This window comes from Brienomyrus brachyistius, chromosome 4 (genome assembly GCF_023856365.1).
Source record: "Brienomyrus brachyistius isolate T26 chromosome 4, BBRACH_0.4, whole genome shotgun sequence".
In the NCBI taxonomy this organism is placed as follows: Eukaryota; Metazoa; Chordata; class Actinopteri; order Osteoglossiformes; family Mormyridae; genus Brienomyrus; species Brienomyrus brachyistius.
In genome coordinates, this window is record NC_064536.1 from 20546615 (window position 1) to 20571306 (window position 24692).

The 24692-nt window shown below is 42.6% G+C and overlaps 1 protein-coding gene across 1 annotated transcript in view; it reads right to left on the bottom strand.

Moving 5' to 3' along the window:
- Positions 1-24692, bottom strand: part of LOC125739605 (NACHT, LRR and PYD domains-containing protein 12-like) — a 728681-nt gene that overhangs the window by 580122 nt on the left and 123867 nt on the right. Inside the window, exon 6 of the mRNA XM_049009881.1 lies at positions 17971-18199. Coding sequence (XP_048865838.1) covers positions 17971-18199 — 229 coding nt within the window. The remainder of the gene's footprint in view (positions 1-17970; positions 18200-24692) is intronic.

The window sequence follows — 24692 nt, forward strand, 5'->3', positions numbered from 1 at the left end:
TTATTGTGTTGCAGCATCCGCTGTATTGATAAATGTCATGTGTTGTATATAATGTGAGCCTGTGCCCACCCATGTATTGTTGGGGCGGTCAGGACAGTCAGCACGAGCCAGCAGAGGGTGAATGGGTTGATGTTTGGGGTTTGTGCTCCTATTGCAATAAGGCTGCCTCGTCTGCTTCCTGCCACCACGATACAGTACCTTGGCCTGTCAGTTATTACAACATAATATGTAAAACTGTGCCCCATGCTTCCTGCAATAGGCTCCCTGAGCTATACTGTATAAAATGCTTATATAAAGTGGATAGACGTTTATACCCAACACATTGTTATTAACAACGATTGTTATTAGCAAGGGGCACTTGCAGTGCAGTATGTATGGATCCCTGCACTTAATTAGACTATTGAGAGCCAGTGAGCTTCACTGAACTAATTCATTCCCTTGTCTTAGTTAAACCACGGGCATGTTTAACTAATTAATTCCTTGGCTTTAGTTAGATCGTGGTCACATTTTATTCATTTGTTCCTGTGATATATTAAAACGTGGGCACATTTTACCGCATAGCCTGCTTATTGCCTTATGCATCATGGGTACAAATTAGCATAATTAGTAAAAGCAGATGAGGAGACTTTGTTAAACATCATGAGCAGACCTCCGTAGTCTTCTGAAAGTGCAGAGCAAGTCCTTAAAGTCAGACACAGTCAAGGAAAGGTGGGGAAGCCTCTTCATCATCCCACAGTGCAGCCGATAGCCCTCCACAAACCACACCTAGGGGTCCATTCTCCCATCAAGCACTTAAGTCAAAAATGCACTCAACATGTAAGAGTATTCTCCTCTCATTAGTGCAGACACAGTACTGCACTTAACCCAGCGAAGAAGATGTGGCTGTGGAAGAAGTATAATTAATTCATCAACCAAGAATAGGGGAGCTCTTCATGATTTTGGCACCAAGCAAAACGTGGAAAATGGATTATTTCATTTACAGTGGCAACCTTGTTGAAATCCGCAGAAACTCTTTAAAGTTTAACATGAACACATGGTGGTAGCCTACTACGCTTATTTTTGGTCATTCTCACGAACATGAGAATCCTTCAACAATAAAATTAAATGTTATGGCATAATACAGTATTTGAATTTTGTGCAGAGCAATTGACATTCGCTGAACTTATTAGATACATTAATATTAAGTAAATTATAGCTCTGATTTACTGATCCCTCAACCATTTTTCCAAAATAGGCACTACCCTAATATCAAATAACATTTTCAGGATCTTTCCAGGATTTCTAAATCTTTCAGCTTTACTGCAAGTAACCCACAATAGACGATCAATTAGTATATGGATGTATGTTCAGTTGTTCAATCGTTATATGTGGTGAAATACTTGTGGTGTTACTACAGTACCCAGAATGCAGTCAGGGATGGGCCAGGAATGTTGGGAAATGAGCAGCAGAGTTGCAGGTGTAATGGATTTTTGTTGGCAGACAACTCTGGTGTATATGTGCTCATGACATTGTATCAGAAGTCATCTTTACCCACCAAAGGACTGGCTACATGAAGAATAGGAAAAATTTCAAAATTCAGTGCTCCAGAGCCTTTTGACTTCAGCCAGCCTGCGATGTGGCCGCTGTGGCTTTTTGCGATTCTGTATCGGCACTAAGCTGAACAAGGAAGAGGGTCCCAGTTAATGCCAGTTAACTCCTTATCATATGCAATGGGAATAGAAGTGGGGGCTGTTTTTCGTTCATTCACATTTGCAGACACAACTGAAGCTAATGACTATGAAGAGGTGATGAAAAAAATTAATGAGCACTTTATACCATGCAGGAACATGATACATGAACGAGCACTTTATACCATGCAGGAACATGATACATGAATGAGCAATTTATACCATGCAGGAACATGATACATGAATGTGCACTTTATATCATGCAGAAACATGATACATGAACGAGCAGGTTTCCACCAAAGTGTACAGAAGACAGTGAGTCAGTGGATGTGTTCATCAGCAGCTTGTATGAATTAACAGAGCATTGTGACTCTGCTGGGCTGAAAGAAGAGCAGGTAAGAGACAGAGTAGTGACTGGAATTGCCGACCAGGAAATCGCACTAAGGCTCCAAATGGGAAGTGACTCAACGTTAGACAAAGCGGAGCAGATGGCAGGACAGCCCAAGTTGATAAAGACACAGAATCCCAGCATGATAATGACAGACATCAGGGCAGTGCAGCAGCAGCCCAGAGGGGACAAGCAGCACAGTGGGGGGGGGGGGGGAGGTAAGGCTGAATGAAAAAGGCCAGTGGGAAGACAGACAGGCCCAGAGACACCTGGTTCACAGTGTGGTAGATCACACGCCCCACGTCTGTGTCCCGCTTATAACAAGCAATGTCAGAGATGCAACAAAACAGGGCATTTCGCTGTTGCCTGTAAGAGTCCAGCAGTGAGAGCTGTGGCTGTGCAGGACATGTTAGTCAATGAGGCTGAACCATTTTTCCTTGGCAGTGTAATGGGGCCCGATTCAGAGTCCATTTGGCTTGTGAATCTCGCTGTATGTGGGAAGACGATAACTTTTATAATAGACACTAGGGCAGACATAACCATTACCAGTCTACCACAGCACCCTCTACTGGTGAAAATGAGCAAACCGGTCCTGCCCTACAGCAAACCCCATACTATTTGAGGCTATTTTACGACATGTATTTTGGGAAACACAATAAGTTAAATAAAACGATTCCAGAACACTCTGCGAGGTTGCAGCTCCGGTGACCCGCTACTACATAGAAGACCTGCTCATCCGTGAATCATCAGAGCAGGAGGAACTGGAAGAGCCCTGGGAGTCCATCATCTGGTGAGGAAATCAGCCTGGTTCCCAGTGGAGTCACATTGGCTTGGGCTGCAGATGATGGGCTCAGAGGACAAGGTCACTATGTCTCTGAATATTGAGTTCTGAGGGACAATTCAGCCTGCTGCTTAAGTGCTGCACTCAGCCGCTCAGCCTCCTGTGCTACATGAAGCCGCTCAGCCTCCTGTGCTACATGAAGCCGCTCAGCCTCCTGTGCTACGTGAAGCCGCTCAGCCTCCTGTGCTACGTGAAGCCGCTCAGCCTTCTGTGCTGCACTCAGCCGCTCAGCCTCCTGTGCTACATGAAGCCGCTCAGCCTCCTGTGCCACGTGAAGCCGCTCAGCCTCCTGTGCTACATGAAGCCGCTCAGCCTCCTGTGCTACGTGAAGCCGCTCAGCCTTCTGTGTCGTGTGAAGCTGCTCGGCCTGTTGCTTCTGTGCCATGTGACCCCGCTCAGCCATTTCTATGCTGCACAAGACCATGCAGGCTACTGCTTCTTTACTGAGTGAAGTTGCTCCTGCCCCATGTTTTCTCCGTGTTCTAGAGAGCGTCCTGACCAGCTGCATTTCCGTCTGGTCCGGCAGTGCCAGTGCTGCTGACCAGAAGAGCCTGCAGCGGATTGTTAAAGCAGCTGGTAACGTCTCTCCCCTCACCGCAGGAGATCTTCCACAAGTGCTGCATCAGAAAGGCCTCCCACATTGTGCTGGACTCCTCCCACCCCTCACATGGACTCTTCATGCTGCTCCCATCTGGCAGACGCTACCGCAGCATCAAAGCCCGATTGACCAGACTGCGAGAGAGCTCCTTCCCACAAGCCGTCAGACTCCTCAACATGCTGAACTCAACTGTGAACCGTGACTTTACACCTCTGCACTTTACACATCACTGTTTTAAAATGCACATGCTGCCATAGAACGAACTCTGTCCTTTTGGCTTAGAAGGACAAACTTTAAGAGAGGCAGTGACATCTAAAATATCCTGGCAAGTGGAGTACAAATGTGAAGTTAGCTCCTCCATATCAGTACAGTGAATATTCTCTAAACACGGGCCAACAGCATCATTAAACACAGTTACAAATTTGGTAGCAGTAGAAGGCTTCATCTGTGGGAAACACTGGGAGCCGCACAAGACTTAGTGGCAGAACATGGAAGATAACTATTGATCAGAATGGGGGAATGATCAGAGAAATCGGCCTCGCGAACCGTCATATTAAAAACAGACAGGCCATATGATAGTACAAGGTCTAAAGTACGGCCAGGTTCTTAAGTTGGACCTATTACAGGTCAGAAGACTCAGTAAGAATCAGGAAGTCTTTAACTAGTGACTTAGGTGAGCAGCAAATATGTTTAAAATCACTCACATTCAAAACCTGGTCATATTTTGCCATAAAATAAGTCAGAAAGTTATAAAAATCTTTATTATAATTTGTTGGCCAGTAGATCACAGCAATAAATACCAGATGTAGGTGGTCCAATTCAAACATAATCACCTCAAAACTGTAATATAAAACTGCTGATAACTGTTTACCAATAAAAGTTCTCTTTAAAAAATAATCCGGCATTTCATAGCAGAACAAATATCGTAAACAGCTTGTCGATCACATACCAGTAAGGAGCAAAGATTTCCAGCAAAAATCACAATACAGACAAACAGCAACATGAGCTAATCATGGAAGACGGCCGGCCACACACACTGGCACCATCTTAGGAATGAGACGTCTTATCGTCTAAAACTGGAGAAACTTTGCCATTGACTTCATGCTGAAGGAGTTGGTGAGTCAGTGGGTGAATGACAGACACTCGTCTTCATCCACTCACTCACCAGCTCATTCATAATGAGAATGAGAGACCCAAGGGACTCGTTCACTGTGAACGAATTGGTCGCGAACTTTACACCATAAATGGAAGATTCCTGTATCAATAATTAATGATGGATTGATGACTTTGTAATGTGGGCATGTGCAGGGTGTGTGTGGGGGGGGGCAAATGATAACTGACGATCAGATAAATGGCCCCCATCCTAAGCAGGGAAATTTACCAGTCAGCAGAATTTATCGAGGGGACCTTCCCCCGCCCCCGACTGACAATTTAGTGGTCTGACACCCACACAGAAAAGTCTATGCACATCGCTGAACTGATGAAATGTATTACATTATCACAAAATATACTTCATAGATCTTACATAAAAGCTACATCATCAGTTGTAGGCAGTCCACAGGTTAAGAACGTTTGAATCATGGACAAGTTGCACTTACAAACGGAATGTCATGAAGCCTGTTATATTAACAATTTGAGTTAAATACAGGGGCGGCATGGTGGTGCAGTGGTTAGCACTGTTGGACATTTTCCAGAAACATTGGCCCCACAAAGCATCTACCATTGAAGTCTCCTCCTATCGTTCCCATGGAATCCTTGTCCTGCTTCCCCCTGGACGAAGGTACATCTGAGCCTCTTCTGCCAGGTTCAGCAACATCTTCATCCCCAAGAGTGTCAGGACACTGAATACCCTGCTGCCAATCTTACCCCCTACCTGTTCTTGAGTATATTCCCACCCCCCACCCATCCCCCAAACACACTGCCACTAGTTACTTTAATATATTATTATCCATCCATCCATCCATCCATTTTCCAAACCGCTTAATCCTACTGGGTTGTGGGGGGTCTGGAGCCTATCCCGGAAGCAATGGGCATGAGGCAGGGAACAACCCAGGATGGGGGGCCAGCCCATCACAGAACACACTCACACACCAGTCACTCACACATGCACACCTATGGGCAATTTAGCAACTCCAATTAGCCTCTCCATGTTTTTGGACTATGGGGGGAAACCAGAGTACCCGGAGGAAACCCCACGAGGACATGGGGAGAACATGCAAACTCCGCACACATGTGACCCAGGTGGACACTTGAACCCGGGCCGCAGAGGTGTGAGGCAACAGTGCTAACCACTACACCACCATGCCGCCCCCTATATTATTATCTATATATTCAATTCACTATATTTATTTCACTCCTTTATGCTGCTGTATTCATTGATTAGATACACATTGCATGTATATAAGCCATTTAAACCATTGTTTCCAGCCCCATTTCACACTGTCCTTAACATTAAGTGCTGTGCAAACCTTCCCCTTGTCACTTCTGGTTTGATTATTGCACTTTGGTCCTGGGGGATGTAATTTCATGCCACTTTACACCTCTACATGGGTAGTATGACAGTAAAGTCTACTTGACTTGACCTGGCTTAACTCTGTGTGTGAAGCTGGCATGTTCTCAAGAGGGTTTTCTCCTTGTACATGTGATCAGCCAATTGGGATCTCTAAGCTGCCCTTAGTGTGTGATTGTGTGTGTGAGTGTCTGCTCTGCTATAAACTACTATCCTACCCATTGTGTCCCCCGCTCTGTGCCACCTGGGACAGGCTCCAGGCTCCCCACCCCCCTGTACAGGATAAGCAGTAATGGAGGACGGCTCCACACTGTTCCAAAGAAAGGGCGCTCCAGCTCCCGTCAGGACTTCAGACCAGCTCCTCTTCCTAAGTTTTTCCTCCACAAACACAGTTGTGCTACAGTTTTCTGAAAGAAGGGTATGACCTGAATAGGGATGTCGCAATACCAGTAATGCAGTAACTGGTACCAATAGCAATGGGATCGCAAGATGCTAAAAGTTAACTGGTCTTGAACGGGGGCTGTCATGCCAAATCTCTTCCGCTGTCCGAATTCATCACATCAACAAAAGCTGTTCTTTACAAGGTGCATTTTTATTAAGTGGTATTAAGAAATCGTTTATGTTTACCTTGATAGGACAACCAAAGTTTTATTAATTGTTAATCCTAACCACTCCAGCAAGAGTCCATACTGTATCAATAAAATACGCTTACAAATGTTTATTCAAACTTTTTTAATTATCATGAAATTGTCAGCATTTAGCTTGTAAGTTCAACGCTAGTTGTACCATCAAGCTAAATGTAAACGATTAGCCATGTGCAGTTTTTCCTATGCTTGTGGGCATCTTCAGTATGTAAGGATGGATGGAGTTAACATTATGAAACCAGATGACATCTCAGTGGGAGTCAGGGCCCTGCTGGGAATCTATTTTATCTTTGGAGTTACTGTAGATATACAGAAAATGTATAGAGGACTTTAATTTGTATGCAGTGCATGGTTGGTATAAAGTGAAATGTTAAAGTTCCAATAGGGGTCATCAAAATGGCAAAATGGCCCGAACTGCAATGAATTGAAAATAAACTGGAATTATACCAATACTGATAGACAGACATTTTGTCAGCTGCGTAACTGTGATTATTTAGAGACAGTATATTGAATATTTCTTAATTGCATTGTTTGATTGATATTGACATTCAATATTATGATGTTTATTTATTCCTGTGTAAAATTTTGTATTTATTGTATTTTCATTCTGTTTATTTTTGATAATTATAAATGTTCAACCCTCAATAATTATCGTTATACTTTTTTGAAAGTCTGATATGTAAATGAAACCTCGCTTAAAGTCGTCTCCTGTTTCATCATCCTCATTTATTATTATTATCATTATTATTATTATTATTATTATTATTACTACTACTACTACAACTACAACTCTTCTGTATAGTTTCGTCAAGCTTATCTTTCTCCTCCTCGGCTTGGCAGAAGCTGGTCATGTTAAATTAGGCTTTTATATTTTAACTTGGTATTTTAAAATAAATATCTAGAAAAAAAAGTTTCATTACTACTTCCTGGAAAATGTCTGGCTCTCCTTCCTGAGACAGATACACTGCCAGCACAGAAACAGAAACAAAATGAAGAAACCTGACATTTATCATGTGGATTATGTTGAAAAATGTAAAATTCAAGTCTGTGGGCTGACAGTGATCATAAAAACTGTCTGTCTAAACCTGACACAGTCTGTCTATAACTGCATATTACGCCTGACGCCACATGACAGCCTGAAACCCCATCAGCTGTCTGCTGTAAATCTGCTTCATTTGGGGAAAAAAGCAAATAAGAGACTAACAAAATCTAAATGGACACAGAGGTTAATTCTCAGTATAACTGCTCTCTCCTACCAGTCTGTCAACTACATAATTTCTCTTTTCATCCATTCAAGGTTGTGTGAGACTGGAACCTCTTGTAGAAGATGCCCAGGATGGGCTGCAGACACATTGCAAGGCACACTCACACTCACACACTCACACTCACACACTCACACTCACACACTCACACTCACACCCACACACTCACACCCACACACTCACACTCACACTCACACTCACACACTCACACCTACAGACAGTGACTCCAAATCACAGATTTTCAGCGGTGGGGGGAAACTGGAGAACCTTGAGGTGAACATGCGAACTCCACACTCACTGAGCCGGGGTGGAGACTCGAACCCCAGTCCCTGAGGTACGAGGAAACAGTGCTGATCACTGCGGCAACGCGCCCCCCCCCTAATTTCTCTTTACAATATTAAATTGTAGCATTATTTCTGGTTTGGGTAAAAAAACAATATCAGTAACTTTTATGCTCATTAAAGCTAAATAAATGTTTACAGTGAGTACAGTGTGTATAATGTACTATTTTGTTCATAAACCACAGATCCAGTATTTGCCCAGTCTGCTCTTCTCAGTCTGGCCTCAGTCCAAACCACACCTACTGTGGAAGCTCCTCCCACTCTCACAAAAAATATGAACAAAAAGGAAATTAAACTACTCAGTGTTTCTTTGGAAAAGGTACTGATGGTGTAGGTTGTACACAGAAGTATAAACCAGCCTTTAGTCTCGGCGGCCAGTAGGCAGAGCAGGCTGAGGCATTTAAACACCTGGGCACAGTTATGGACGCCTGCACTTATTGGATCTGTTCTCACCTTAATATCATATGCTGGTAAATCTCTCTTACAGTCAAACCTACATCAGTCTTTCTCAGGTTGTTAATCAGGCCAGATAACAGGGTCAGCTCAGCCTTCACTGCTGGAGTCGTTCTCTCGCTCAGTCTCTAGGAAAGCCTGCCTTTGATTGGCCGAACTGTGTCAGACAGAGAGATGACAAGCCATCGTATTATTCAATGAACTGGATTAAATGGCAGCACAGCGCCCTCTGCTGTCTGTCATAGAGCAAATCAGCATGAACAGCCGTCCAGGCTTCTCTCCCCGTGAACATTAGACAAGTAGATGTGTGCAGGTCTGGGCTGGGAGCTTCCAGTGTGCAGAGTTAGCAAACGATTTCTGAATGTTCACTAAAGAAATATCAATCATCCTTGTGAACCTCGTTTAGTTTAGACTGATTTATCTATGAATTTGTGTTTCTGTCACTTTCGCCCCGTTCAGACATGCACTGTCACCCAGACTGTTCTTCACATTCCCCAGAGGGGCTGTACATGTGAACACAAAAGTCTGAATCAGACGTACCGGATGGTAAAAGGAGTTTATCCTGTATGCTACTTAGTATAAAGTCGGGGTAATTTCTGATTAACCCCCATGTGTGAAGGGAGCAGGAAATTCTCCAGTATAGGATCACAGACACATACACACACACACACACACACACACACACACACAGACAAACACACATATAACACATATATGACAGGGCTGAGATTCCAGGTTGCCTGAGACAAGGCCTAGCCTGGTATGAGAGGTACTCATTGGCCAAAGGGGGGTTAGTGACCACCCCCCCCCCACACACACACACACACACACTACAACAAGGGAGGCCAGCATTCCAGCTTTTATGGCCCAAATATTTAGGGAACTATGGGCAGTAGAAGGGTAGGGGTCCCTCAACTTGGCACGCAACCCCCCCCCCCCTTTCCATCCTGTCCTACAAACCACAGACTCACCAAACACCCAGAAGAAAGTTTTCTTTTAAGTTTGGCCTGTATATACCCTGTATGTGTGTTTACTTATTATTGCTAGTCTCAGTATCCTATAGGTTATGTCTGTCTGTGTCCTTAGACAGTCTTAGTGGTTTTGTGTGCCGCCCTTATAACTGTGTTTCACAGAGTATCTTACCCTTCTCACTTGAACCATTATATAAATATGGATAAATATATATGTACAGCTACCCCTGCATACAAGCTCTCATGGTTAAATCAGAGGAATCGTGAAATTAAATAATGTAAATAATGTCACCAGGTATCTCAGTGGGTCTCCTAACTATCAGAGGTTTTTTCTTTCTTTATTTAACACCCCCCCCCCTTTTACATTCCTCTGTTGGCTCTTATTTGATCTTTGTGGTCCATTAGCACTTATTTGTCTTGTACTATTCTGTGTTAAAAGACTGAATCAAGGTATATATTATCAATCCTGGAAAGCAGATCATTCCATTAATTTGTGTTTGTTATTTGTTAAGTCAATGTCTGTCTTACGTTAGTACAGTATTAGGTAGAAATAAATACATGCCTTTTATACAACTTCAGCCTCCGTTCATTGAGTCCTCACTATAGTCACTGACTGTGCAATCTGGCTCCTAAGCTCCGAAACCTCAAATCGCCTGAAATATCACGACACTCTCTCTCAACAGCCGTGAGACCAGCTTCCCTACCAGTCGTTTACATCACCTGGTGATGTAGCTCGGTGGACGAACATTCTAACCCAGGTTACTAAGCTATACTGATAATTATTGAATCCCATTTAAGTCTTACATTAACAGACTCACAGGGATTCTGCAATTGAGTTTGAAGGAACCAACCAATCAGTGTAACAATTAGTTGATAATCATCATTAAATAATATTTAATTAAAATGTAATTAATTTCCCTACATATTGGTGGAGACATTAAAATTTACCTGAGCTAATTTTCCTACCCTAGAGAATTTACAGTGAGTCAGTGGGAGTGTGGATGATATTTCTGTCATGTGACAGGCATGAAAACGGAAGAATACAAACATTACAGAGGGTGAAAAACAAGGTGCATTTTCACACGTGGGGCCCCCAGCTTGCTGCTGCCTGAGGAGCTGGGGGTCGTCGCCCCGCCCTGCAATATGCTGCCGAGGCAGGGAACAACCCAGTATGGGGGGCAGCCCATCGCAAAGTGCAGCCGTCTTTGATTCTTGAAAAAAAAGACGTTTTCCACCTGCAGTACATAGGTCATCCACCAGAGGGCAGAATACAGGTATAGGATTATATACACAACAGGTTTTTGAGGAAAGCGGTAATCATATTACTGACGTAGAGGTCTTAGAAATATTGGTATCAAATATGATACATGTGGCGTTATAGTGTTAATTACTTCTGCAATTATTTACTTAGTTGTAAGGACTTAGTTCGGCTTTTAATGACTCTTTTCCCGTGTTTTAAAGGGCGTCAGAGAGACGCCGTTTGCTAATTAGCTTATCGATTGTCAGGTGTAGCAGTTCACAGGTTTAGTTAGGAAATTTTTATTCTTGTTTGTTGTATTTTGATCATTTATTCTAACGTGTATTACTGATTTATAACTTTTGTTTTTAACTCTACGGATATTTTTTGCTTTCGCTGTTATGTCTCCCGCCTCCTTTTACATGGTTATTATATATGCTGATTTAATTTAATCGTGTCAGTGAAATTACAGTAAAGAGTATTTGTTTAATTATTTTATATGTTTTACGTTACTCACTTACCTCACTTATGCTTTGAGCAGCGCTGAACCAGGACATTAATATGATAGAATATGAAGCTTTTATTGTGAATGTACAGGCAGAAAATACAATATACAGACAGAAATATATAAAATGTACATATACAGGGGAGAGAAAAGGCCCCCCCACCCATCAGGATTACATTTCATTACATTTTATTTTATTCAGAATCAGAATTCACTTTATTGGTACGACTGCATTTACTATGAATTTGTTTTGGTATTATTGGTGCATTAACAGACAACATAGAACTAAAGTCAGAGAAAAACAGTCATTTTGCATGAGTTTGGCAAAGTGAACAAACATTCATTTATTTCTGTCTAACATACGTCACACTTCAGAGTAAAAAGGGTTATACTGGTTATAAAGCAGAGATTTTACCTTTTTGCCGTGGAGAAGCAGCGACATGTGACACTCTGATAAGGTAAAAATGATTCCTCCAGCACACAGTGAGCTATCCCAGCATGCACAGCGACACGGGGGAGTTTGTATAATAAACCAAAAACCCTGGATAGAGGGGTTCAGTGAATGAGGAGGTGAAGCTGTACAGGAGGGTCAGTCCATCAGAGGAGACTCTGTAGAAGGACAGAGTACCAGCCGCCTGGTCCAGATACACTCCTACTCTGCGGGAGCCTGAGGGCTTTATGGGTATGTCAGTCTGTTTATTATTGTGATGGACAGAGTAACTGTCAGGAGAGCAGAACAGACTCCATGACTTGTTATTGTCTCCAAGCCCACAGTCATCACTCCTTCCTTTCCTCCCGATTCCTTTATAAGTCACTGCTATCCAGGCTCCATCTCCACTCCACTCAGCCTCCCAGTAACAGCGACCAGTCAGACTCTCTCTGCACAGAACCTGGCTCCAACGGTCAAATCTCTCTGGATGATCAGGATATGGCTGCTGCTGCCACACAAATGTCACCTTCCTGTTCCCCTCTGACAGAGACAGGTATCTGTTTGCTGTGTTGGGGTCCAGCGTCAGCTGGCAGGAGTCTGTAGGCAAGAGGAAGAGCGATTAATCCCATGACGAAGCCCAGCATCTCCATCATTATCACTGTCACACCTCACACACTCACTAACACAGAACTCGCTCCAATACACACATTTTATTCCCAATATACTCATGTAGCCGCCCGAGTCTGCGGCGCTCCGGCTGCCCCCTGCGCTGTGAGACTCGCTGGGGACCCAACTACACTTTAGCCTGCGCTCTATTATTCTGTACGATGCATAAAATATAAAAAAAGAAGCAGAAATTCAAGTATGTGAAATACCTCAGGAAATGTCGGACGGCGCGCGACGCGGCGGGAAGACGCGCCGAAATGCTGCGCGTGCTAAATTAATAGCCTTAATTACAGGTACATAAAATTATAAACAGCATTAATAAAACATGTTAAACATTAAATTGTACCACAAAATGTACAATTTTGTCTTAACTTCAAAATAAGAACTTCCTTCAAACTCCTTCAGACACATACCCCCCTCCAGCAGCGTGCACCGCCGACTAGTGATGTGTCGGTCGCGAACGAGCTCAAAAGATCTGGATCCGGACCGAGAGCCATTTTTATCAAACAAAACGTCTCCGCTGCTCTGACTGTGACTGAAGTTTGTGTTAATGGCGTGTGAGCCGCGCGACCGATCACGTGATGACTCAAAGGGCTTTTGGGGGGGGGGGGGGCGGCGGCGATGCACGTGCTGACGGTGTACAGGTACAGAGCACGAGGGAGGGAGAGGAGGAGAGAAAGAGGGAGTGTGGTGCGCGAATAATACGCAAGATGAGTGATAGTCGGACACGTGAAGCGGCATTTGGATGCATTTTAATATCTATGATAACTTAAAGGCAGATGCACAGTTTGCAAGATGAAGCTGTCATTTCGAGCAGGATCCACAAACAACCTTCACAGACACTTAGGAACTGCGCATCCAACACTTCAGATGGAAGGAAAAAGACAGGCTAGCGTGCCTGCTACTGCCAGAAGGCGGATCAGCCCGTCTAAGCTGAGGCTCTTAGCCTTTCTGCGCCAAAGGAAATGTTAAAATATTACACTGTTAGAAAGGTGGTAGATAGTTGTTATAGTGGATAGAACCTAAAACTGTTGGATGCTGGTGTTTTGCACGTTGTAATTTATTTATTATTTTTTAATTGTGATTTGTTATTTATGTTATTTGACTGTAATTAATAGATCAAGGACAAAAACAGATTTTCCACTTATATAATGTTCAATATCTTTTTATACCAAACATAATGTAAAATCATGGTATTGAGGAAATTATAAGGTTTAGTACACATATCAATCATGGGTCAAAACAGCACTGAATCTGGCTGAAGCAGAAGTAATAAAATGAAGAGTCATTTGGGAGCCGGAAGAGCCGACTCTATTTGGTGAGCTGAGCCAAATGATCCGACTCACTAAAAAGAGCCGAAATTCCCATCGCTAGTGCAGATTGAGGTGATGTTCGGTGTCACAGCCAGTTTGGGGAGATTACGGGTGCTGACTTAGGACAATACTAACAAATCTTAAAACAGTACTACTACAGAAGTTCCCAGACTTCCATAGTTATTTAAGAAATAGTCATATTTAAGCCCAAAAAATGAAAAGAAAAAAAGCAGACACACATCACAATAATTGTGTGAATGTTTTCATAAAGTAGTATTGACAGTGTTAAGAATGAAAACATGCAAACAAACTTACATTTATGGATCCCTGGTCTGGTCCTGCACTCTCCACTGTGGTCCACACTATAGCAGAAGCAGAATGACATAGTACTGCTGTATCCATTTATTTAATTGTTGTATTTTCTCCACATACACAAGTCTATAGCAGGACAGACACACATTCTGTACTCACTTCAGTTTCTCCAGTTTACAGCTGGGATCCTCCAGTAGAGCAGAGAGCAGCTTCACTCCTGAGTCTCCTGGGTGATTGTAGCTCAGGTCCAGCTCTCTCAGGTGTGAGGGGTTTGACCTCAGAGCTGAAGCCAGGGAAGAACAGCCTTCTTCTGTGACTCTACAGCCTGACAACCTGCAGAGAGACAGACAATATCTCTCCAATAAATAAAAACACCTCATCACTATGAGTATTACTTTTAAGTAAATGTGACAACTTCAATAAAGCTTTCAGCAATAACAAATTATAGTGTGGAATACGCAGTAATATTGACCTCAGTATCTCCAGTGTACAGTATGATTCCCCCAGTCCAGCAGAGAGCAGCTTCACCCCTGAATCCTGCAGCTCATTGTCACTCAGGTCCAGCTCTCTCAGCTGAGAGGAGTTTGATCTGAGAGCTGAAGCCAAAACTTCACAGCATGTCTCTGTGAGTCTACAGCTGTCCAGCCTGGAAAAGGAAACATGTTAAGATATAAATACATACACCACACACAGATATATCAAATAAAATATCAAAATAAACATTTTAAGTACAATAACACATGTAGCATATAGCTGTTATTTGTCCTAGTCAGAAACATAAATAGTTTTTACTTGACACTCCCCAGCCGAGACAAACCTGCTGTTTAATGACCTTACAGGGTGAGTTACCCTAAGACTCTGTAATATACGCATAAGTATTTTTATAAAGCTCTGAGCAGCGCTGAGGATCAGTGATCAGCACTACAGCCGACCCAGGGGTTCTAGGGTTTTGAGTTCAGTTCCTGCCTGGGATATGTGTAAGTGTACATGTTCATGTGGGATTTGAATGTCCATCCATCCATCCATCCATCCATCCATTTTCCAAACCGCTTATCCTACTGGGTCGCGGGGGGTCCGGAGCCTATCCCGGAAGCAATGGGCATGAGGCAGGGAACAACCCAGGACGGGGAGCCAGCCCATCGCAGGGCACACTCACACACCATTCACACACACACACATTCCTATGGGCAATTTAGTAACTCCAATTAGCCTCAGTATGTTTTTGGGCTGTGGGGGGGAAATCGGAGTACCCGGAGGAAACCCCACGACGACATGGGGAGAACATGCAAACTGCACACACATGTGACCCAGGAGGAAACTCTAACCCAGGTCCCAGAGGTGTGAGGCAATAGTGCTAACAACTGCACCACCATGCCACCCCGATTTGAATGTCAAGAAGGGCTTAAGTTATTTTAATTACATTTTTTATATAACTATTGAATTGCTGACACCATGACTGAAATCCTTATTTTCTGTGTTGCTGTAACTGAGAACCTGTTAAATTTCCAAAACACTAATCAGACAATTATCAATCCTGTCAGATAGGGATGAAATAGTGATGCTTTATTCATCCCCCTGGTAAAATAGTGCTGTCGCCTCTCTGATCTTGCTCTCTCTGACACACACATACAGGTCAGAATGCAGGGTTGGCCAGCATCCAGCCCCCTGAAGCTGGGGGGTAAGGGCCTTGCTCAAGGGCCCAAAACCAACATCACTCTGCTGGCCAGAGATATAAACTGGTGACCTTCTGACCACAGGCACAGAGTCCAAACCCACTGAACCACACAACATACCGAGAATGTTAAAAAATATACATATCCTGTAGTATCCAGAATGAAAAAGAATTTCTAGGTGTCCATATAAATACACTCTAATTGTTGTGATGATATAAAAAAGCAGTATCATGAATAACATCTGTACTTCTTTAGCAACAGACGTATGTAAGATCACTTACAGAGCTGTCCTAGATTTCTTGATCACAGGTAGCAGCCTCTGAAGACCTTCATCTGATCTGATGTATTTCTTCAGATCAAACACATCCAGGTCATTATCTGACATCAGTAACACAAAGGCCAGAGCTGACCACTGTGCAGGTGAGAGGTCTGCTGCTGAAAGACTTCCTGAACTCAGGTATCTTTGTACCTCCTCTATTAGAGAATTGTCACCTAGTTCATTCAGACAGTGGAACAGGTTGATGGTCCTTTCTGCAGATAAATTCTCCTGAATTTTCTCCTTGATATACTGGGCCGTTTCCTTAATGTTATGTGAGCTGGGTCTTGTCTCTCCCAGTAGTTTTTGTAACAGAATCTTACTGGAGTCTGTTGAGAGGCCAAGGAGGAAGCGGAGGTAGAGGTCCAAGTGTCCATTCTTGCTCTTTAATGCCTGATCCACTGCAGTCTTCAGCAGGTCAGCTGATGAGTTTGACAGAAACACATATAAAGCAGCGAGATACTCCTGGATGCTCAGATGCACAAAGCAGTACACCTTCTCCTGGTACAACCCATACTCCTCTTTAAAGACTTCTGTACACACTCCAGAGTAAACTGAAGCCTCTGTGACATCAACACCATTCTCTGTCAGATCTTGCTTATAAAATATTAGATTGCCTTTCTCAAGGTTGTCAAAAGCCAGTTTACCAAGTTTCAAAAGGAATTCCTTGCTGTATTCCTTAAGCTTGGTTTCATAGTTTTTCATATACTTGTCATTTTTTAAGCTCACCTGGAAGATCAGGAAGTGTGTGTACATTTCAGTCAGAGTCCTTGGAATTTCTCCTGTGTCAGTCTCACTAAAAAGCCTTTCAAGGACAGTGGCTGAAATCCAGCAGAACACAGGTATGTGGCACATGATGAAGAGGCTCCTTGAAGATTTCACATGTGTGATAATCCTGTTAGCCTGGCTCTGATCACTAAATCTCTTCCTGAAATACTCCTCCTTCTGGGCATCACTGAACCCTCGTATCTCTGTCACTTGGTGGACACACTCAGGAGGTATCTGATTGCCTGCTGCTGGCCGGGAGGTTATCCAGAGGAGAGCGGATGGAAGCAGATTCCCCTTAATGAGGTTAGTCAACAGCACATCCAGTGATGTTTTCTTTGTTACATCAAACCAGCTCTCATTCTTCTGAAAATCTAGAGGAAGGCGACACTCATCCAGACCATCAAAGATCAACAAAACTTTGTACCTACACAGCTCAGTGGATTCAAGCGATTTCAGTTCTGGGACAAAGTGGTGAAGCAGATCAATCAGACTGTATTCATCCTTAATCAAATTCAGGTCCCGGAAAGGAAGAGCAGATATGAAGTGAATGTCCTGGTTTGCTTTTCCTTCTGCCCAGTCAAGAATAACTTTCTGCACAGAGACTGTTTTTCCGATACCTGCGACTCCTTTTGTGAGTACAGTTCTGATAGGTGTCGCACGTCCATATAAGGGTTTAAAATATATCATTGCACTTGACTGTAGTATCTTCTGTTACCCTTTTCTTGGATGCTGTTTCAATCTGCCTCACTTCATGTTCATCACTGACTCCTCCAGCTCCCCCTTCAGTTATGTAGAGTTCTGTGTAAATCTCTTTGAGAAGTGTTGGCTGTCCTTCCTTAGCTTTCCCTTCAAATACACACTCAAATTTCTTCTTCAGATTATATTTGATTGTGCGCTGATACTGCGACAGAAGATGCCCTGAAATGAAATGAGAGCTTTTCAAAAAACATTTTTACTCATTTAAGTCAAATTAAATGAACTTGAATGAATGATAAACTGAAATGTAATAAACATTTTTTCATAAACTCTTTTTCTGCAGTAAATCAAACACACACTGAATGAGGTGCAGCTCTTACTCTTCTCCAGCATGTCAGCGAGATCATTTTGCTCCATGTTCCTCAGGATGTACAGTGTGATCTTCAGAGCTCCCTCTCTACCACAGGTCTTCTGCATCTGACCATCACTGTCCAGGTCATTGTCCTCCTCCAGCTGAGGCTCAGAGCATTCTGGGTCATTCTGATCCAGGTACCTTTTGAATTTCATCAGCTCATCCTTCAGAAACGTTTGAGCTTTTTTCTCCAGTAACTGAAATGAACAGTTACAGTTTAATTATTATCACTCTTTGCACCGTGTCTGTTTATAAATTCATTTGTGAATTATGCTGCATTCCATTTCAACTTGTAACTTGGACATTTGGACTTCCTAGCGTGAAACTTCAACTGGAACCCTGAAGACGGAATTCCAACTCGTGAAGTTCGGGGGAACCACCACAACCCCGACCTCAGAATTCAAAATGGCTACTTTATATCAACAGAAGTTAAAGCTGTAGTTTTATAGTGTTTATTAGCAGTTATGTATTATGGTTGTACACATCGCTTTCTGTTGCTATGGTGTTTTTATGTGCAAATATCATGTGTTGTTATGAACTGGTATTGCTAACAATAATTAACCTGAATAAAACTGGGGCCTGTTTCAGAAATCAGGATTTCTTTCTTAGCCGGGTAACTTGTCAGATTTAAAGTAGTCTGGGCTAAATATAAGTGAATGAAGATGAAGGCCATTTAAACTGGGGCACATTAAATACAAGAAGATATCTGGCTAAGCAAGAAATCCTGCTCTTTGAAACAGGTCCCTGGTTTTGCTAAATGGCTTTCCGACTTGCTGTACTGGAATGAGAGTAACTTGGGTGTGACGTCATTCACAGCTATGACTTCTGACATCTGAGGTAAATGGAATGTAGCATTAATTGTAAATATCATCTCTTTGATAGGATGAACAACTTATTGTACATCTGTAGAAGATGTATGTCAATTTAGATAAAATTTAAGAAAATATACTTCAATAATAAATGCACACCTTGAAGATGGATGATAAGTCTCCTTTATGTGGATGTGAATTGCATCTATTCACTCGGTCCCTGTGAATAAAACACAAATATCCAAGCATTATATTGTTATTTATATAGATGTAACTGCCATCCACATTCTGAGCTTATTTCATTAGACTGGCTTCCTGACATCAGCTTGCTTATGACAGTATAAGAGAGGCAGTGACACCTAGTGGCAGCAGAGAGAGACAGCAGGTAGCGGCCAGGAGAGACGGTTTGGCATGTAGCTCCCAGTTACTCAATGACATTCACTGGCTACTTCTTGTTAACTGTTTAACATGATTTCAAACAGATTTCAACTTAATTACCATAACTATCCAGGGGTGGGATCTGGGAGGGGACAGCCTGGCTCCTGCAATTTAGGGACCCCCAGCTGATCTCTAATTTTTATCATTTTTATTTGCTAAAAATATACATACATCAAATGTACACACTGAACCATTTGTATAATAATTTATTACAATAAAATGTATAGCAATACACCAATATACAAATTTTGCATGATACCCCCCCCTCCTCTTCCTCCTCCCCCCAACATCACTCCTCTTTCCCTTTTGGCTCCAAAGCAGCTCGCTTAACCCCAAAGGGATTTATTCTCTCCCTTGATTCCAGGGTTAACACTAGACTGCCTGTAATACTCAGGGGCTTCCTGTCTCTTGCTGGGCTGCACCTCAGGTTCCCAGCAGGCCCAGGCTCTGGTGTGACCTCTGGCAGCTCCGTAGGATCTTGTCCAGTGTGAGAGAAAAACTGACTACAGGGATGTTTTGTAATCAGCTTTGAAACTGTATCTTTGTGCAGCTAATGCAAAAGTACCTGAGTGTTATGCAGCTGACAGCCAAGAATGTCAGCTTAAGAGAATTAAGAGTTAACCTGAGTGTAGCAATATGTGCTTCAACTTTGTGCTCCTTAGATTGAGCAGATATGCAGGCTAGAGAACAGAAATGTGAGTTTAGAGCCTGTTTATCAGACAGAGCAGGAAAATCACAAAAGGCTATAGTGAGTGGGGGCTGCTTGCAGGTGGCCAGACCCACAAGTTACAGGCTATATAAAGTTCATATGAAACGCTGATTACAAAATATCCATCTAGTCCATTTCTCTCTCACAAGTGTTGTCCCTGGTCCCAGGTTCATAGCTCCTTAGTTCTGTTTGTTAATTGTTAGTTAATTCCACCTGTGTCCTGTTTCCAGTGTCTGCTCTGATTGGTTGATTGTTTTGAGTCCTCACACCTGCCTTTTGTTAGTCCCCATGATCTGTGTATTTTAGTTCCTGCCTGTGCTCAGTTCCCTCTTTTGGTTATTGTATGACATGCTGTTGATCATGTGCTTTGTTTCTGTGTGTATTGGATTCCTGTGTAGTTGTTTTTCCCTTAGTCCTGCTCCCTGGGATGCCCTGCTCTTTACTAGTGTTCCCCTCTGTTTTGTTGTTACGGCCTTTTGACCCATCGTGGTTCCCTTATTTTCTGCTCTGTGTTGTTATAAATAAACCCCTGTCATGTTGGAGCCGCACTGTGGATCATCATCCTTTCCTCACCTGCACCATCCCCCGATCCCAGGATAACTAGCTAATTAGTAACAGGCTCTGTTCCATTAAACATGTTCAAACTGAAGTCTCAGTCTGAATAGAGCTAAAGAGCCCATGAGAATCTATTTATTATCAAAGCAGAAACATCCGTCCCAGAAGAAGACAATCTATTGTCCAGTCATGCTTAATCAATATAGAGCAATAGCTTTTTTCCAGCTGCATGTTGAGGATTGACATTTAAAATCCACTTTTCAATCTACCGTCTAATTCCAGCTCACAAGAAGTAAGTCTTTACAGTGATCCTCAGACTTTAACCTCAGACGTGATTTATACAGAAGACAGACAAAACTTCTCTTTAAATTTTCAAAGACAATAGGAATTGTATGAGTTAACATTTCAAAGTTGAATTTTTTTCTATTAGCTTGTATGTGCCTGTATGTATTTTGATTGAGAGTCTGAGTGTTTTAAACAATGTTTAAATGTATATTTACCTTTGATCTGCAGTAAAATGTCCCTCTCTGAAGTAGATTGGTCGGCTCAATTGACCTGTCACTCTTCATGGAAACACAGCTGGGTACAGGTGAGCCTGCTCTCTCCATCAGGACACTGTGGATAGTGAGAGGAAAAAATCCTTATTACATAAATATAATCCATATAATGTGGACAGGGTCACATTAAACCTTCAGCTGTTTAACCTTCTGCTCTGTCTTCAAGTACTTTGTTATGCTGTGAAGCTCTTCATGCAAAAATGCTTGTTTACATTTAGCTTTAATGTGAAATAAAGTGTCACCTAAAATAATGATCCCGATATGAAAGGTTTAGTATCATTGTTAGTCTCCATTACTAGACTTGCCTGTTGTTGCTTAATGTTATATAAATTTAGCCTTAAATTGGGAAATTTCACCAAGTTACCAATAAAAAATTATAAAATATAAACTTTATTTTAGCGCAAATTCAGAAAATCACCTCGCGCCCCAATTATGTGAAAAATTGAAGAATCATCGCTAAGTGGCAGCAGAGGACCGCGTCCAGGGAGTACAATTAAATGTAAATACTTGGAGGAAATTAAATTTCATAAACTAAATAAATGATAAACATAAATAATCTACCCCACGGTATTGAATCAGTTAAGTCTCGAGGAAGTGAATTAAGTTAAGACTGATTACTCACTCTTTCGAGAATGCTGGAACGTTTATTTTTTATGACCGTGTGTAAAACAGCACAAACACACAGGTTCTGTCTTACCTCTCAGTTCTCTTTGTTTTACACTCCGCAGGGGGGGTCATTTCAGAAGCAGCTCCCCCCATTTCTGTGCCGATCTAGACCAGATGACTCCTGCTGGGGCCTCTATGAACACGAAGGGTAAACATAGTACATACAAACATACATACAGACACATATGTATGTCTGGGGTGTCGCAGGACTGGTTTGAGAAACAGTATATAGCATCCGCTAACATATACAATACACTCCCAAATATAGCTTATTTATTAAGTTGTATCTGTTGACAAAAATCTTACCTTGCAATACAGAATCTTTTCCGTGTTTCTTGACAAAATGGAGAGTCCAGCATTAAAATACTTTCACTTTCATTTACAAACAGGGAATGCTACATATCAAACGCGGAAGCGGTCTAAGCAGAAATGAACACGGACTCAGTGAGAAGGCGTAGGATTTTTGGGGATATTATCCATGTCACTTAATAACAAGTAACAATAAGAGAAAGGGGACAAGCTCCCACCTAATTCTGTCATGACGCACATTTTGCGTTATACTTGTACATATAAAACGCGGTTCTGTAGTGACACTTAAATCAATAACACGCATAAATCATTATCACACTATCTTACTCATGATTCACTTTTCACATTTGTCGCCGCCCCACGGTTACTTTTGGGACGTTATAAAACGCTTAACGTGAAAAGCTTAATGTGGTTTAATCTACAAAAACAGCGACCAAAAACATCAATTTTATCACAGACATATCAACTGACAAAAAAAATCAAACCCGAAATACTAGGAATATGGACTTTATCTTACGTTACGCGTTTTCCTCTGCATTGACGCTCATTATAAGGAAAAGGCTTAACGTGACTTAATGTACCGAAATAGCGACCAATAATCACCAATTTTCTCGGCGACATATCTGGTCACAAAAACTTTCACATTTTTCTTTGCAGCCACTTCAGATTAATATTTTATTAGTGCCATTTCTAATAGTATATTTATATATTACATGCCTTACAGTTGGAACTGACAGTTTAAACCTCCTTTTGTAGCCTTAACCTAAACCATGATACTGAACAATCTTTTCAGATCATTTGAGAGTTTCTTTGAAGATCCCATGCTCTTACTCTTCAGAGGAGAGTCAAAGAGAAGCAGGAATTGCAATTGTCCACCTTCAATTCCCTTTCTCATAATTGGACACACCAGTCTATGACGTTCAAGGCTTAATGAGCTAATCCAACCAATTTGCAAGTAATCAGTAATCAGTTACATGCCTTCAAATGAGCAGAATTATACGGTTACCCAAATTTTTTCAGAGCCAGTTTTTCACATTTGATTTAATTTCATACAACTGAATACTGCTTCACTAAAAATCTACCCCAGTACTCAGATGTTCCTGAAAGACATACCACTGTTATCTTTTTTGTTGGAAGTAGAGTAAATTAGTATGCAGATTGAGAGCAGTTCCCAAACTTTTTCATATGACTGTATATATACACACAATATTAATTATATATACATTATACATATGTACAAGAATATTACAACAATTGTCATAGTTATATTCTTAACATTCATCCAACAGCCACTCTCAAGGTTCACCACTCAACAGTCAATTTAAAGGCTACATTAAAGTTCTATTTTATTAGCAGACCACTGTCACAGCCTATATAACATATATTGCAAATAAATACATTAGTAAGTGCACAAAATCATCTGATCGTTTAATCGTTGCTTGTACTGACTACCACAAATGTCTAATGTGTTCAAGCTGAATCAGTAAATGTAGTATTTTGACTGGAAATTAACACTTTGCAACACAATGTGGGTTGAGAAATCTTCAGGTCCAATTTATGTTGTATAGCACGTTCTTACAACATTACATCGTCTCAAAGTGCTTTACAGCATCCCCACCCAAAGCCCCCAGAGAGTAAGCCAGAGGTGACAGTGGCAAGGAAAAACTCCCAAGAAGGAAGAAACCTTGGGAGGGACCAGACTCAGAGGGGGAGCCCAACCGCCTGGGGCTGGCAGGGAAAGTCAAAGTCCCAGTTCACATTGTCCCAGTCTTAACATCTGAGACACAAAGCAGGGGGCAGGGAGGTGATGACAGGCAAGTGGTGGAGCTGCTTCATATGGCAGGGGAACAGTGGTACAATAGCAGGGCATAGAGGGAAGGGATCACAGGCAGAAGGGCATACAGGGAAGGCATCACAGGCAGAAGGGCGTACAGGGAAGGCATCACGGGCAGAAGGGCATACAGGGAAGGCATCACAGGCAGAAGGGCATACAGGGAAGGCATCACAGGCAGAAGAGCATACAGGGAAGGCATAACAGGAAGAAGAGCATACAGGGAAGGCGTCACAGGCAGAAGGGCATACAGGGAAGGCATAACAGGAAGAAGAGCATACAGGGAAGGCGTCACAGGCAGAAGGGCATACAGGGAAGGCATCACAGGCAGAAGAGCATACAGGGAAGGCATCACAGGCAGAAGGGCATACAGGGAAGGCATCACAGGCAGAAGAGCATACAGGGAAGGCGTCACAGGCAGAAGGGCATACAGGGAAGGCATAACAGGAAGAAGGACATACAGGGAAGGCATCACGGGCAGAAGGGCATACAGGGAAGGCATAACAGGAAGAAGGGCGTACAGAGAAGGCGTCACAGGCAGAAGGGCATACAGGGAAGGCGTCACAGGCAGAAGGGCATACAGGGAAGGCGTCACAGGCAGAAGGGCGTACGGAGAAGGCGTCACAGGCAGAAGAGCATACAGGGAAGGCGTCACAGGCAGAAGGGCATACAGGGAAGGCATCACAGGCAGAAGGGCATACAGGGAAGGCGTCACAGGCAGAAGGGCGTACGGAGAAGGCGTCACAGGCAGAAGAGCGTACAGGGAAGGCGTCACAGGCAGAAGGGCGTACAGAGAAGGCGTCACAGGCAGAAGAG